The sequence below is a fragment of the Phalangium opilio genome, unplaced genomic scaffold (genome assembly GCF_054372755.1).
Source record: "Phalangium opilio isolate 3A_F unplaced genomic scaffold, DU_Popi_V2 ptg000009l_1, whole genome shotgun sequence".
NCBI classification, from domain to species: domain Eukaryota; kingdom Metazoa; phylum Arthropoda; class Arachnida; order Opiliones; family Phalangiidae; genus Phalangium; species Phalangium opilio.
In genome coordinates, this window is record NW_028324146.1 from 1,013,102 (window position 1) to 1,028,734 (window position 15,633).

Below are 15,633 nucleotides of genomic sequence, written 5' to 3' on the forward strand. Positions count from 1 at the left end.
CTCTGCATGGGGTAATTGTAACATGATTCTTCCCAACATCAGATTAATATTTGGAGTACACAAGGTTACTAAACCGATTCACATACGCGATAAATAGTTCCCCCTCATTATTACTCTACCCACGCTTAACTATTTGCCAAGGCGCATGCGCTTATTGATTTTTGTCCCGCGTTAAGACGAGGTTTGTACCTACTTGCTGAGGAAATTAGTACCAAACAGTTACAAAATTCAACCCAGGGTAAAGGGTCGCGTCGATTCTGAATCTTAAGGGGAGCAGACAGTTTTTAGCCCCGCTAACTGATCACAGAATGAGGTGTAACTCAGGTCACTGTAAATTTGGAGGTCGTATAGAGAAAGTTAGAAATAGCAAAAATAAATAGGATAAAAAGTGAGGGACTCTAGGGAGAGAAAGCCTTCCGCAGCGTGTGTTATGATATTTACGAAGCAAATTCTCGTTTTCTCTCTGGCGCTTTTGGCCGACCAATCAGCGCTCTCCTTTATGACGTTATCTTTCTGCAAAATAGTTCAGCGTTCGAGGATCTCTGGGATGCTCAAATATTTTTCGCCATAGATGGCGAAACCTTATTTTTCCTGCTACTTTTCGCCATAGATGGCGAAACCTTATTTTTCCTGTTACAGAGTGCAGACGACTGAAAATCGTACTGTTGTGCTCTTAACTAAGTCGCGTTAAGTTTTTAAGTGATAACGCAAGTATTGTTTAGCTAATATGCCGCGAAAAATGAACACCAAGTTTACGCAGTGCGATTTTTACTTAAAAGAAAAATGTGATCCAAAAATTTCTAAAGGAATACAAACTTGTATTGCTGGAATAGTTAACGTGCAGGGCGTAAGCCTTGGAAGTTCATCTCTGGCTCTGGGTTGTTCTTCAACCGCATCAAAATCATCAACTACTGTTTCAGTATCTACACAATGTAACTTTTTTATTAAACTGACTTGTGAAAAGGCAACTCAGGCCTCGGGTTTATCAGTAACTTTAAATCATGAAGAAACGCAAACAGTATCGCAAGTTTTTGAAAAAAAAATTGAAGGATCATCTCAAACCGAAATCTTTGGAATGTTAGTGCCTGACAGAGTGTGGGAAGAGATAAATTGTTTTCCAGGGAAGAAAAGGAAACGTAATAAAGAAACGTGTACTGATGATTTGCCAAAAATTAAACGTCGAAAACTCGCAGGGGAATCATCACCGTTATCCGATTTGGAAGAGTTTGTTTTAAGTTTAAGAAAAAGTAAGTATATCCACTTAATTTCAAGGCAATAGAGTGTAAGTTTTATATTGATAAAATAACATTAAAATTACTAATGAACCCAATGAAAGTTGTTGATAATTTTGATTTTATTTTATCAGTCTTAAAGGGACTGGAAACAGGTCATCGGCGGGGGGGTAAAAATTATTTGAAATACGTCAGAAGCACGTGACTGAGACGAGGCGTGGTTCAAAGAAACTGTGTTCGTTTCATTCCGAAAACCACCACTTCAGTGAATTGGCGCTGCAATGTCGGGAACACAACTACTTTTAAATATCCCTCCGCAGTAACGCGTGACATCAAATCGCCTGCCACATGACCATATTCTTCCAATCAGATTGGCAAGGGATCCGGAAGAGTCTTTGTTTTGTCTTTAGTGCTCTCTCTCGCTCTGCCATTTCTATTTTTATACGGATACTTGTTAGTAACATCAAACATGAAGCCTGTGAATCTAATTAAAGCCCAAAATGTGAAAGTCAGGGAAAGTAATAGGACTCAAATCAGTTTGTTAACGTCGTTTGAGAGTTTTCAAAGAGAAAAATTATACTGGGTTGATCAGTGCGTTAGATGTACTGCCACTTGTGGTAGTCCTAACCCTAGGCCAAGGCTTAGTGTTTGTGTCGGTCCTCCTCCTGTTGGAACTTGTCATTTCGAAGATATGGATGGCTCCACAATTTTCATGAGAAATCAAGCAAGGAATAACAAGCGTGATTTTCGATGCAATGAACATTTCATTAAGCATTTACTTTATATTCATGAAAAGTACTGCAAATTTTGCTATGGGGGGTGTAGTCTTGACGGTAAAGAAACTCAAACGGACCAGTCAAATCAAACTGATCGGGTAGAAGTTTCAAATCAGGCAAATCAAACTGACAGGATAAATGTTTGCAACCAAGAAATTCAATGTTCTGTTGATGATCAAGAGTTTAATACTCCACGTGATGAAGTTGTTCAATGCTCCGCAAGTATTGAATTTAGGAGTAATGAACAAAATGAATTTGGAACGTTAGTTCCATCTCCTATTAAATTTAAAGAAAATGCATTGGAAGAGGAGAGAGATAATGCTGACTGTAACCGACAGTTTGATAATGCAGATTTAAGGTAAGACTTTGTTTTTGCTATTGTTTTCACACTGTTAATTCTTGTCCTTTTAGATTTCCTAATCTCCAAAGAATTACGCCAAGGGGCTCATCTAAAACTAGGTAAAGTTTGGATGTTTTGTTAAGAAATTGACCGAAATTCGCCAATGCATTTTCCGGCAGGGTTATTTAGCTATTTCGTATTATTAACAATATTTTTATACACATTTTTTCATAGTACCCCAAAATCTGAGAGATGTCGACGCAGACTTACGATTGCTTTGAATGAATACTCTTCTTGTAAAAAGACTAAAATTGACTTTGATGTTCAGAATGAGATAACAAGGTATTTGTGGAATATTTACAGACTGTAATCTGTTTTTTAATTCTGATTACTTATTTCTATTATTTCACATAGCGTGCATAATAATTCTTCAGTTGCTCATGCAATTGAACTATCAGATATACCGGAAGAGTCATATTCTACGCCTTATCTAATGGGGCAAAATGAAGCGACGTCTAATAAATCCAGGTTAGTATCAGTGTTCAAATTTAGTGAGTCTTTTGTAATGTTTGGAATTTTTCAGTGCTGACAATTCTTCACCACCGGAGGAACTTAATGAAAGCGTTCCAAGTTTTGAAACAAAGTAAGGCTTGAACTAGGCTTCTTGTTTTCAATTAAGTTACTAAAGTTGACATTAATTCATTCATAGCGCTACACTAGGAAGTTCTCATAATATGGAATTTGAAGAATTTTTCCTTGAGAACATAGAGCCCCCGGAATCAAAATTGTCAATGGCGAAATTTTGTTTTGTCGATACGGAAAAACTTATTTCAATCCTTGAAAAACAAATTCAACCTTTTTGTGAAAATAAAAGTTGCGGAAAAAGAATAGAAACAAAAAAGTATTTCAAAGGGGCCCATTTTCACTATACTTGGAAATGTAAGGCACGTCCTGCACATACAGGGTCGTGGGTTGCTGCAACTCCAGATTTGAATCTAAGAATTGCTTCGAGTGTATTGTACTCGGGAAGCTCATTTTCTAAGGTAATTATTTTTTCTGAAGTTATATTTATGGTTAGTAACATTTGCCCCATACTTAGCTGGAGACCTTTTTCTCAATGATGGGAGCTCAAATTATGAGTGATACCACGTTATATAAACTCCAAGATCAGCATTGCTATTCCAGCGTTTTGCAATTATGGGATTCGGAACAAGTTTCTTTGTTAAATCAATGCAGGGACCCGTTATTAATTGCCTGTGATGCCCGTAATGATTCTCCTGGGTACTGCGCGAAGTATTGTACCTATACTGCTATAGATATGAAAACGAGCAAAATAGTTGCCATAGAGTTTGCCGAAAAATCGGAAACTAACAATAAAAGCCCGAATATGGAGGCTCTTTGTCTAAGGAAGCTACTAACAAAACTGGAAAAACATTGTACCGTCAGAGAAGTGGTAACAGATGCTCATCCTCAAGTAAAATGCATTCTAAGTAAGTGTTAATAATTTTTAGGCATGGGGCGAATAGTGATTTTTGTCTTATTTGTTCGATTTCGCCAATTCAATTTTAGGAGACGAATATCCTCACATTATACATTCTTTTGACATATGGCATGCATCAAAGAACTTAAGAAAACGCCTAGAAAAAGTATGAATAATTTGATAGGGCCAAAGGTTTACTAGCGATTGTTGAGTCAAAAATAATTTAACTTCTATTCACCCCCCCCCCCCCAAATGTACACCCCTAATAAAGGTTATGATTCAAGAGGTTTACGGATGATCTCTTAGCTAAAATAGCAGTCTTTTAGTTTCTTACTTAACCCACTATACTACGATCCTAACATCATGTATCAATTTTTATCTCAAACAGACAGCAAAAAAGGCAAATTGTTCGGATATAAAAGACTGGGTAAATGACCTTGTTAATCATTTTTGGTTTTCATCTGAAAATTGCTATGGTGACGCTAATGAGATGAGAGTGCGTAGAAATTCAAATAGTTTCGAAAAAAAATTAAAATTATTTCATCAATTAGAGGCTCTGGCTGTCAGCATTACACCATATCACAAACGAGCATGAGTGGGGTAGCGATCAATGCTATCACGAAGAAATAAGTGAAGAAGAAGAGAGAGGAAAAAATTGGATAAACTACGAAAGTGTCGCCTACGAAGAAATGCACAATATAATATGTGACAAAGATTTTCTAAATGGGTTCGAATATTACGCCAACTTCCGGTTAGTAACTTCATAATGTGTCAGACTTCAAACATATATTTAAATTACAATGAATTGTTTCAGACACACTGGAGCGTTGGAATCTTTCCACTCGGTTATTTTAGCTTATGCTCTAAAGAAATTGCCATTCGGGTAAATAAACATTATCTAAGTTAAGTATACGTACAGGGTGTGCCATAATCATAACTTGTAAACAGTTGCCCATAGGGTAAAGCGTTTTGGAACACCCTGTATATATATATCTATTTGTGTATATATAATTGAATTATTCCTTCTGTTAGTTTTAAGTCTTACGTTACAAGAAACTTATTGGCTGTGCTTGATCACAATTCAAACGTTCATCGTCCACAAGCTACAACTAAAGATGGAAGTCTAAGGCAAGCCTGAGCTTATTTATAAATAACTCTAGTTGAAATTAAAATTCCCCCATTTATAGGTTCAAGCCTAAGCTTTCCAAATCAACGTCAAAATGGACCGTGGTTCCAGTTAAAGTACCTAAGAGAACATCCATCTTTAAAGAACTCCTTGAATTAACACTTGCAAAAGAAGTTGTAAGGGAGAACAAGGACATGTTTCCTGACAATGTGATTGATCCAAAAACTGTTAAAATTAAATGCCCACCTAAACCAGAATTAATTAAATTAAGAATGGAAAAATCAAGATTTTCTCTACCAACAGAAAATTTCAACTTGGAAGAATTGCTACCTATTTCAGTTTGTGAAACTAAAGCATAAAAATTAAAAATCATTTCTGCAAATGCCTAAAGGTTTAAAAATCATTTCTGCAAATGCCTAAAGGTTTAAAAATCATTTCTGCAAATGCCTAAAGTTTAAAAATCATTTCTGCAAATGCCTAAAGGTTCTAAAAATCATTTCTGCAAATGCCTAAAGTTTAAAAATCATTTCTGCAAATGCCTAAAGGTTTAAAAATCATTTCTGCAAATGCCTAAAGTTTAAAAATCATTTCTGCAAATGCCTAAAGGTTCTAAAAATCATTTCTGCAAATGCCTAAAGGTTTAAAAATCATTTCTGCAAATGCCTAAAGTTTAAAAATCATTTCTGCAAATGCCTAAAGGTTTAAAAATCATTTCTGCAAATGCCTAAAGGTTTAAAAATCATTTCTGCAAATGCCTAAAGGTTTAAAAATCATTTCTGCAAATGCCTAAAGGTTCTAAAAATCATTTCTGCAAATGCCTAAAGTTTAAAAATCATTTCTGCAAATGCCTAAAGGTTTAAAAATCATTTCTGCAAATGCCTAAAGGTTTAAAAATCATTTCTGCAAATGCCTAAAGGTTCTAAAAATCATTTCTGCAAATGCCTAAAGTTTAAAAATCATTTCTGCAAATGCCTAAAGGTTTAAAAATCATTTCTGCAAATGCCTAAAGGTTTAAAAATCATTTCTGCAAATGCCTAAAGGTTTAAAAATCATTTCTGCAAATGCCTAAAGTTTAAAAATCATTTCTGCAAATGCCTAAAGTTTAAAAATCATTTCTGCAAATGCCTAAAGGTTTAAAAATCATTTCTGCAAATGCCTAAAGGTTTAAAAATCATTTCTGCAAATGCCTAAAGTTTAAAAATCATTTCTGCAAATGCCTAAAGGTTTAAAAATCATTTCTGCAAATGCCTAAAATTTAAAAATCATTTCTACAAATGCCTAAAATTTAAAAATCATTTCTACAAATGCCTAAAATTTAAAAATCATTTCTACAAATGCCTAAAATTTAAAAATCATTTCTATAAATGCCTAAAATTTAAAAATCATTTCTGCAAATGCCTAAAATTTAAAAATCATTTCTACAAATGCCTAAAATTTAAAAATCATTTCTACAAATGCCTAAAATTTAAAAATCATTTCTGCAAACGCATACAAATCAAAGTTTAATAACAATAGTTTACATTACATCCTTCCACCACGGCCCCTTCCTCTACCAGCGCCCCTTGCAACAACGGCTCTGAAACCAGTGTAAAGGCCATTAGCACTTGGATATTGTGCCCGTATTTTACGAACAGCGCAAGAAGGTACAACCTTTCGGTTGTGTTTCCCGAGTGGGCCATTGCACCAGGCAGTGAAAGCCTTGTACGCCGCATGCCTGTAACATCTGGTAACGTCTAGGTAACGGAAATTGGCCACTTCCCTCAACAACTGCATTTGAAGGTATAATCTTTCGCGATCGAGAATCAATTCATTGAATCGCCCATCAGTTACGCATCCTACACCTCTGAAACGTAATTATCAATAGCAATGTTTTATGCAAAAAATAAGGTTTATTACCTTCTTGTGGCACAGCAGACTCTTTCAACTGGCGTTGGCATTTCTGTACAATTTTCACACAAACACCAATCTGGTGCAGCTTGTACAGGTGTAGCGCTAGGAGAAGGCTCAGGTTTTTCACCATCTGGAATTACATCAGCATTATCTGAGCTTTCTTTCGGGGATTCCTGCTCTGGCATTTTAAATACCACTGTGGGATTGTTTTCTATTATGTCTTTTAAAACTGCGACTAATTGAGAATGGCTAAGTTTTGTAATCTAAAGGTAATGAAAATCGTTTATAAAAAAAAAACAAGAAACAGTTTGGTTCGAAAATTTTATTTCCTTACTTGATCATTGTCGACTTTTGTGAGCTTTCTACCCGTCTTCGCGACAACAGCGTTTTTGGTCCTCTTTTTAGCAATACCACCGTTAACAGTGGTTAACTTAACACGCGCGATTTTAGGCTCTTTAGGCCTTGGCTCCACTTCTCCATAACCATAACTTTTGCCATTTGTGCAACCAACACAATTACCACTTTACACAGTAAAGTACATTTTATACTTGCTGCGCGACATGGACAAACATTACGTCCGCCTTTACTCAAACAATTACCTTTGCAGGTACAATATTGTTCATTATCCATGACACAAAATATAGCTTGGGTTACTCCTACAGACAGACCAAAACATAAAATGGCGTCGAATACTCGAAGTGCTAAGGAGTGGTTTCCCTTTTCCTCGTGTTGGCCTAATCACTGCCTGCAGGTCAAAAAAGAAGTTCCTAAATACAAAGACTAAGTGCCCAGTCCTACTCCATACGGAGTCTTTGGATCTTGGTGTCACGTGGTGCCTCTGACGTATTTCAAATAATTTTTACCCCCCCGCCGATGACCTGTTTCCAGTCCCTTTAAGGTTTCCGGTCATTTTTATCCTCGGTTAAAGATTGACTCATTATTACGAATATTTCAGGCAATATCTCTACAAAGATTTTGAAAAATTTCAATGGCACAGTGGAGCAAATTGAAATAACAAAAAAAGATTCATTAATCTCTATGCCATGTTACAAGGACATTCCGATTAAACTTATTTTTGCGTCCAGTGGAACTCTTACGTGCTCAGCTTTCTTTAAGCCAGCTTTCCATGTGGAATACTTTGATTTTTCTAAAAGCCAGTTAAATTGTAAAGTGGTAGAGATGGCCATTAATGAACTCAATGAACACCATGTTTTTTGCCCAGGAATATGCAAGGTTGCATTTTTTTTCAATTTAATTGAAGAATTAAAGCCATGTTTACATGAGACACTGAAACCGTTTTTTCACAAGAAAATATATTCATTATTTAAAAAATAAGGCTCAGGCCTTTCCAAAACAGTTCAAAATGGTTGCAAAGTGTTTCTTGTAAACAAGGCCTAATTGTATTCTTGCTATTAAATTTTATATTCAAATACAGGATGCGTGTCACAATTTGGAAAAAACGAAGAACTTGACTAAGCATAGTTTTCCATATGAGAGATTCCAGTCATCAGAATGCAAAGTCTGGTTTAAACCCCCCTCCAATGCACCAAACAAAATGTTAAAAGACAACATTTACCAATGTGGTAAATGTCGTACACTAAACAGGTGATCTTAGTTATGATTGTTTTTATTATTTAAAATATAAATCATAAACCATATAAATAAAAATTTTGGTTTGGTTGGGCGTGGCTAGGATATGTTAGGTTAATTTCAGTCATTTTTGGTAAATAATAAATGTGTGAGGTTTTGGGGGAAATATTTTGGGTGAAACGGGGAAAAGCAATTAAATCAATTTAGAATAAAAGGTCTTATAATGAAGTTACTAAATAAAATCAATTTGAACAGATATTTGATTAGACAACAACGCAAAAACATACAAACCACCCCAAGACGTAAACAGAAAAGATGTTCAGTTCAGTCAAGATGCAAAATATCAGCTCTAACTCCAATGTCTAGAAGCAAGCGATATTTGGAAAATAGACGTTATCGCTGTCAACAAAATCGAAGAATTAAGAACCTAGAAAAGATGTTAAAGGAAGCGGAAGTGAGACTTTGTGGAGAACAACTGGAGGAAATGCGGGAGCTAGTATCTCAGATAAATGAGAAAGGCCAAGATGAGCTACGTAAAATATTTAAAGAAGCCATTAAGCAGAATAAAACCATGGGGTTAGCTTTGAAAAGAGCTTGGGAAAAAGACGCATCAATGGCTATGAATGGATTTGTAAAGGACCAAGAAAAAAATTTTAATGGATCCCATGGTAATCGTTTTTGTGCTCTGACCTACAGAATAGCCCTCAGTGTGTTTTCACGGTCTCCGGCTGCTTATGAAGCCCTGGCTGCTTTTAACATTTTAAAACTTCCAAGTATCCATACACTTAGAGCTAAAGCAAGGAAGATTCCTAGTGAGCAAGGAATAGATTTAAATTATCTTCAAGCATGTTGTATTTGTACGTTATTGTGAAATAAGGAGGTCAAATAAACAGTTTAGTTTTTAATGTAAAAAGGGGTAATAATTACGGTTACAAAGATTTTGGGTTACTCTTAAAGATTCGACCTTCTACCTCAGGCCCCAACTCCTGAATGATCTATTAACATTTTCTCTCCACTCTCCCTACTATCTCTAGGTTACTTATAGAGTTACAAACTGTGGAGGTGGCGCCATCTATTACTCTACAATACCTTCTCTTTAAAGACTTTACTACAATTTTATTAATAATACTTAGTGGTATATCTTAGTTTCTATAGCGCGCAGGTGGTTTAATGTTCCGTTTTGGGCGTAGGGTGCTAGGTTGAGCTTGAGATACCACTGGTTGTGGTGTTAGGTCGGGTAACGAAGCTCGGCGATGTTGAACGTTTCCCGTGGTCTGTAGTGGGGCCTGCGGAATTCTTGAACTCGTTGCGATGTTTGTAGTTTTAGGCATCCATTCGAACACGTCGGTAAAGGTTTCGTTAAGATGTTCTTGATAAGAATCATTGTTAGGGTCCATAGGTATTGGAGGTTGCGAGCGTGAGCGAAGTTGGTTCTGATGTCTTTTCGTAGTTCCATAAGCCGTATCGATCTCATACATCATCTTCCCCACATGTTTGGTGATGGTTCCCTGGCGCCATTTGGAACCTTTTCCATAGTTCCTCAAATAAACAAGGTCGTTAAGAGCGAATTTATGCTCTTTAGTTTCTGTAGTTTCTTGTGTAGCTTCAGTGTCTTCATTCGACCTTGGAATGAGATGATTTTGATCGCGTGGAGCGTCGAAGCGAAGGGGACTGTGATTTGGGCGACATAAGTCTAATCGTGTCATGATGCTTCTTCCCAGCATCAATTCCGCTGGAGATTTACCCGATTTTAACGGTGTGCGCCTATAATTGATGAGGATTCGGTTTAGGCGTAGTTCCAAACTTCCTGTTTTGAAATTGTTTAGTCCGTTATTCATCATGTTAATTTCTTCTGATGAACCCCCTGTGAGTTTCTTTAAACTGGTTTTAATTGTTCTCACGGAACGTTCCGCTTGACCATTACTTTGGGGGTGATAGGGCGCAGAGAATAAGTGCTTGATGCCATTCACAGTTACAAATTCTTTAAATTCTTTGCTTGCAAACCCCGGTCCATTATCCGTTACTAGTGTCGGCATAATGCCATACCTAGCAATATTTTCTCTTAGGCATTGTATGACCGCATCGGAAGAGGTTGATCGCGTGACCGCTAATTCGATCCATTTCGAGTAGGCGTCAACTAGAAGGAGAATGTATTTACCTTCTATGGGCCCCGCAAAATCGGCATGTACCCGTTGCCAAGGGCCTTTGGGCGCGATCCAATCTTGAAACTGTTGGGCTGGCATGGACGAATGTTCCTGACAAGTATGGCAAAGGCTAGCCAGTTCCGTAATATCGTGATCGATGGAAGGCCACCATATCCGCGATCTAGCCAACGACTTCATTTGCACAATGCCCTGGTGAGTACTGTGCAATTCTTCCAGTAATTTGGCCTGACATGACTTCGGTATTACTAGTCTATTCCCCATAAATAGGATGTTCTCAAAAGTTGATAGTTCCATGTGTCTTTTTCTGTAAACCTCCATGTCTTCTTGTAGTTTGTGGGTGGGCCAACCCTGACGCATATACGCCAACACCGCAGACAGTGTGGCGTCCTTTAAGGTTTCCTGTTCGATGCGTATGCTCGTGATAGGACTAGCATCTTGCTCTTGCAAAAGTAAAACATACTCGGTGGGAACCGGTGTGGTGGTTGAAGAGCAAGGCAACGGCAATCGACTCAAAGCGTCGGCGTTTTGGTTAGCTGAACCTTTTCTGAATTTAATTTCGTAATTAAAAGCGGACAAGAGTAAAGCCCAGCGTTGGATGCGGGCAGCAGCCATTGGTGGTACGGGTTTTTCCGGGGCGAATAATGAAACCAAAGGCTGGTGGTCTGTCATCAATGTAAACTTTCGCCCGTACAGATAGTCTCGAAACTTGGTGACTGAGAAAACTATAGCTAAAGCCTCCCTCTCTAACTGGGAATAATTACGTTCTGCCTGTGTTAGGCTGCGAGACGCAAATGCTATTGGACGTTCCTGTAACTTGTTGGTGGAATTTGCTTCCATATGGGAAATGACTCCTCCCAATCCATACGGGGAAGCGTCGCATGATAGAAACACTTCTTTTTCGCTATCGTAATGGACCAAAAGTTGAGAGCTTTTCATGGCTTCTTTGGCTCGTTGGAACGCGCTCTTCTGTTCCTCTCCCCAAGACCAAGGCGTGTCCTTGTGTAGTAACTGATGCAGGGGGGCGAGGTTTGAAGAATGATTTGGCAAGAATCGTCCGTAGTAGTTTATGAGCCCCAAAAACGATCTGAGGACTTCGACGCTGTCTGGCTCTGGAGCATTCATGATTGCCAGCATCTTGTTGTTTAAAGGGTGCAACCCTTCCGCATTGAGACGGTGCCCCAAAAATTCAATCTCCGAAACAAAGAATTTACATTTTTCTTTCCGTAACTTGAGGCCTTTCTGTTCTAGCCGTGATAACAAATCATCAATTTGCTGTAGGTGTTCTTCCTGCGTTTTGGCTCCAAGTAGTGCATCGTCTAGAAACGGCATCGTTTTATCTAGGCCTTGGAGAACCATTTCCATAGATCGTTGGAAAATGGCCGCGGAAGAAGAAAGTCCAAATGGTAATCGGGTATATTGGAATAAACCCTTGGAGGTGTTTATAACAGTCAAACCGCGCGACTCCTGATCCAGCTCAATTTGATTGTATGCTTCACTCAAGTCTATTTTTGAGAAAAACTTGCAGCCGGCTAGGCGCGAAAATATGTCTTGAGCTCTTGGTAATGGGTAAATTTCCATGTTGATCGCTGGGTTTGCCGTGGCACTAAAATCTCCGCAGATTCTAATTGACCCATTCGGTTTTACGACCGGTACTATGGGGGATGCATAACTTGAGAAAGGTATGCTCTCAATAATTCCTGCGGTTTCTAATCGTTGCAGTTCTTGTTCCACTTTCTCAGTCATGGCATAGGGAACAGTCCGAGCCTTGCAGTACTTGGGTACCGCATCGGTTTTCACATGCAGGTGGGCCTGGATGTCTTTCAGTTTCCCTAGACCCGGCGTGAATAGGGTCTCATGTTTTTGTAAAATTGAGTTTAATTTCGAAGAGTCGTCCGTTACTTGACTTATCGTTGCTTCTTTGTTTTCTGGCCATAATTTTAAAGTAGAAGACAACCACGTTCTGCCACACAGATTAGGACCTGTGCCCCGTACTACTAAAATAGGCAATTCTTCGACTTTATCTTTGTATCTTACTGTTACTGATGTACAGCCCAGTATGTTAACTGCTTCCCCCGTGTAGGAACGTAAGGTAGTTGTGAAAGGTTTCATCTCTTGAGTGTTAGGGATATTTTGATAATGACTTTCATTTATCATGGAATGCCCTGATCCCGTGTCGATTTCGAAATCGATTAATGTCCCATTAACTTTACATGTAACCACTTCCGGAGGTGGTACTGGTAATCCTGTGCCATCCTTAGCTGGGGAGATATTGCAGATAGGGAAATCGTATTCCCTTCCAGGCTCCGGGTTAATAGGCGGATCAGTGACGTGATTAGCCCGAACGTAAGAACGTTGGGGACGAATATTGTTTGGTTGTTGTACAGGTTGTGACTGACAAGCTTTAGCAATGTGCCCTATTTTCTGGCAGTTATAACAAGTCTCTTTACTAAACGAACAGTCTGCGCTCTTATGGTTGGTGCCCGTGCACCGATTACATTGATTCAGGTTCGGTTTGTACCGAGTCGGAGGTTGTGAAGGATTCTTTTTCTTCTTGTAGGAGCACTTTTTCTGAGGTTGTTGTGCTGGCTTACCTTGGTGTTGTGGTTGTGAAATGTGATGTGCTGAGGAGCCCGAATCACCATTTTGCATTTTCACGAGATGAGTGTTTTTAGTGGCCGTTTCCATGGCTTGTACGATTTTTATAGCCTGAGCCAAGGTAAGCGTATCTTCTTCAGCTAGTAAGCGGCGTTGCATTGGTTCGTCGTTTATACCACAAACCAACCTATCGCGTAACATTTCATCTAGCTTGTCTGTATAATCACAGTGTTCAGATAACCTTCGTAATTCCGAAATATATATAGCTACTGTTTCGCCAGATTTACGGTTACGGTTGTTGAAATTCAACCTTTCCACAATCTTTGAAGGTTGTGGGTTAAAATGTTGCTTTAATAGAGCAACGATTTCAATATAGGTTTTATCTGTGACTGCTAGTGGTCGAATCAAATTACGTAAGAGGGCATACGTAGTAGAGTCCAAAACTGTCTGTAATATAGCGCGTTGACGATCATTTTCCGTAATGTTATTAACAACAAAATATGCTGTTAGTCTCTCCGAATATTGGGACCACGATTCGCTTGTACTGTCGAACACGTCCAAACGACCCAAAAGTGCCATATTCAGCGCGAGAGAATATCACCCTTTGTCTTGTCTTTGTGCTACACCGGCCACACCGTCGATAGCCAAGGCTTAGGCAAGGCTTAGTCCTTCCTGAGAAGAAAGAACACGTTTTCGAGAGACTACGGTCGGGAAACCCGCAGGGACGTTAAAGCTCCGTCGCCATTTGTTGTATTTGTACGTTATTGTGAAATAAGGAGGTCAAATAAACAGTTTAGTTTTTAATGTAAAAAGGGGTAATAATTACGGTTACAAAGATTTTGGGTTACTCTTAAAGATTCGACCTTCTACCTCAGGCCCCAACTCCTGAATGATCTATTAACATTTTCTCTCCACTCTCCCTACTATCTCTAGGTTACTTATAGAGTTACAAACTGTGGAGGTGGCGCCATCTATTACTCTACAAAGCAGAATCAGATCGGTTTGATGAGTACGAGAAAAACTACAATGGAGATGTTAGGCCCCCAAAAGAAGGATTTTTAATATTTGATGAAGTGAAAACAATAGGTAAGCTAATGTGGAATTCCAAAAGTGATCAGTTTGTCGGCTGCGCACTGAATCCTGAAAACTACGGTTCTTTGGATGACCTTTACAAGGAAAAAACCCCAAAGGAAGTCCTAGAAGCAGAATACGTTCTCCAATATCTGTGGAGGTGTGCTGCTGGGAAATTTGATATAGTGGGCCAATACTTCATGTTCGCAAAACCAGCATCACACGCTGTTATTACGAATACCGTTTTGAGATGCATGTGGGCTTTTCACTCCGTTGGACTGAACGTTTGTGGATTAGTATGTGATGGTGGCAGTTCTAATATGACTTCCTTGCGACAAAGTTTGGGAATTAAGAAAGGTCATATTCCTCCAGTTGAAAATGAAGATGGTACATTCGATTTTCGATTTAGTCCTAAGTTTAAGCACCCATTCATGAAAAACCGTTGGGTGTATTGGATAGTTTGTCCAAGCCATGATCTAAAGAACCTTATTAACGCGCTGCATCACTCTCAAGATGAAGGGACCAGGGACTTTATAAAGAACGGTGTTCAATTTGGGTGGAAACAAATCATAGAAATGAAAGACAGAGAGGACGACAGAAGAGACTGCAATGAATTGGCGCAAGTAAAAGGGCTACTTCAATCTCACATTGAACGTGATTCATGGACCAAGTTAAATGTGACCCCTGCCCGGATCATGCAGCAAAATCCTGTCTTAGGCGAACTCTACAATTACGCGAATCCTATGACCGAAGCTTATCCCTCAGATCGAGAAAATGTATTGGCCTGTTACGAATACCTGCGGGCGTGTAACCAAATTTTCGAAACAGGATTGCTTTCAAAGGAACGAGCTGCATCAACCGATTCACCTCCAATACAGTCAATGCTCACTGGATTAAAGTATTTTGAGACCTGGGCTAATGAACGCATACAAGCTGGGGAAAAATTGACTTCTAACAAGCATTTTTTAGCGTGGCAGACCTTTGAACTTTTACGTATTGCTGTCTATGGTTTTGTAGATTTTGTGGAAGATTTTTGCTCGCGCTACCCAGGTACTTACATATATCCAATAAGAATCAATGGTTCCGCCGTTGAAACACTTTTTAGCCAGATGAAGTATATTAGTGGAGGGAAATTAACAAGTATAAATTATCAAAATGCAAGGAGGTCTATGTTAATTAAAGGGTGTACGCGAACAGGTCAAAATGCTGAGGCAGCTTATAGAAAAGTGGGCTTAGACCTTTTGGATGTGTTGGATATTAAAGACTGATATAAATAAAGACTAATTTTAATAAAGACTGATTTAAATAAAGAAGAAATTCATTTGTATTTAGACAATTTGGTCTCAAAGGTTTTATTTCACACCAACA

At 38.5% G+C, this 15,633-nt stretch overlaps 4 protein-coding genes across 5 annotated transcripts; 3 read left to right on the forward strand and 1 right to left on the reverse strand.

Annotated features, from left to right (window-relative positions):
* Window positions 1–571: 571 nt before the first annotated feature.
* Window positions 572–15,601, forward strand: LOC149713008 (uncharacterized). Its single transcript, XM_089845135.1, has 5 exons — window positions 572–1,247; window positions 7,800–8,077; window positions 8,280–8,449; window positions 8,690–9,282; window positions 14,185–15,601. Coding segments are annotated over exons 1-5 (1,563 nt in total). The 5' UTR covers window positions 572–727; the 3' UTR covers window positions 14,187–15,601.
* Window positions 1,372–5,344, forward strand: LOC149713009 (uncharacterized). Of its 2 annotated transcripts, none has more exons than XM_089845132.1 (13): window positions 1,372–2,366; window positions 2,420–2,467; window positions 2,583–2,690; window positions 2,763–2,876; window positions 2,932–2,991; window positions 3,058–3,391; window positions 3,448–3,838; window positions 3,918–3,994; window positions 4,217–4,324; window positions 4,380–4,579; window positions 4,643–4,711; window positions 4,861–4,956; window positions 5,016–5,344. In XM_089845132.1, exons 1-13 carry the CDS (start codon window positions 1,702–1,704, stop codon window positions 5,311–5,313), a joined length of 2,568 nt encoding a protein of 855 aa, XP_089701258.1. In that variant the 5' UTR covers window positions 1,372–1,701; the 3' UTR covers window positions 5,314–5,344. The 2 variants fall into 2 exon arrangements, with proteins under 2 accessions (XP_089701258.1, XP_089701259.1); XM_089845133.1 differs by having other exon boundaries at window positions 4,217–4,255.
* LOC149713010 (uncharacterized) lies at window positions 6,430–7,754 on the reverse strand. Its single transcript, XM_089844897.1, has 5 exons — window positions 7,708–7,754; window positions 7,179–7,365; window positions 6,851–7,107; window positions 6,605–6,797; window positions 6,430–6,530 (listed from the first exon to the last, which is right to left on the reverse strand). The coding sequence occupies exons 1-5, from the start codon at window positions 7,752–7,754 to the stop codon at window positions 6,504–6,506; spliced, it is 711 nt and encodes a 236-aa protein (XP_089701023.1). The 3' UTR covers window positions 6,430–6,503.
* Window positions 14,289–15,601, forward strand: LOC149713011 (uncharacterized). The gene is made up of 2 exons (XM_089845137.1): window positions 14,289–14,652; window positions 14,725–15,601. The coding sequence occupies exons 1-2, from the start codon at window positions 14,289–14,291 to the stop codon at window positions 15,531–15,533; spliced, it is 1,173 nt and encodes a 390-aa protein (XP_089701263.1). The 3' UTR covers window positions 15,534–15,601.
* Window positions 15,602–15,633: the final 32 nt, after the last annotated feature.

Bases quoted from the DNA above. Each gene is read 5' to 3' on its own strand.
- LOC149713008 (XM_089845135.1), top strand. From the start codon at position 728: ATGCCGCGAAAAATGAACACCAAGTTTACGCAGTGCGATTTTTACTTA. The intron at 1,248-7,799 runs GTAAGTATATCC...CGAATATTTCAG, and splicing joins TGTTTTAAGTTTAAGAAAAA to GCAATATCTCTACAAAGATT. The intron at 8,078-8,279 runs GTTGCATTTTTT...ATTCAAATACAG, and splicing joins TTTGCCCAGGAATATGCAAG to GATGCGTGTCACAATTTGGA.
- LOC149713009 (XM_089845132.1), top strand. From the start codon at position 1,702: ATGAAGCCTGTGAATCTAATTAAAGCCCAAAATGTGAAAGTCAGGGAA. The intron at 3,839-3,917 runs GTAAGTGTTAAT...ATTCAATTTTAG, and splicing joins TCAAGTAAAATGCATTCTAA to GAGACGAATATCCTCACATT. The intron at 3,995-4,216 runs GTATGAATAATT...TATCTCAAACAG, and splicing joins TAAGAAAACGCCTAGAAAAA to ACAGCAAAAAAGGCAAATTG.
- LOC149713011 (XM_089845137.1), top strand. From the start codon at position 14,289: ATGTGGAATTCCAAAAGTGATCAGTTTGTCGGCTGCGCACTGAATCCT. The intron at 14,653-14,724 runs GTACATTCGATT...TGTATTGGATAG, and splicing joins TCCAGTTGAAAATGAAGATG to TTTGTCCAAGCCATGATCTA.
- LOC149713010 (XM_089844897.1), bottom strand. From the start codon at position 7,754: ATGACCGGAAACCTTAAAGGGACTGGAAACAGGTCATCGGCGGGGGG. The intron at 7,108-7,178 runs GTAAGGAAATAA...CATTACCTTTAG, and splicing joins CAAAAGTCGACAATGATCAA to ATTACAAAACTTAGCCATTC. The intron at 6,531-6,604 runs GTTGTACCTTCT...CACTGGTTTCAG, and splicing joins TCGGGAAACACAACCGAAAG to AGCCGTTGTTGCAAGGGGCG.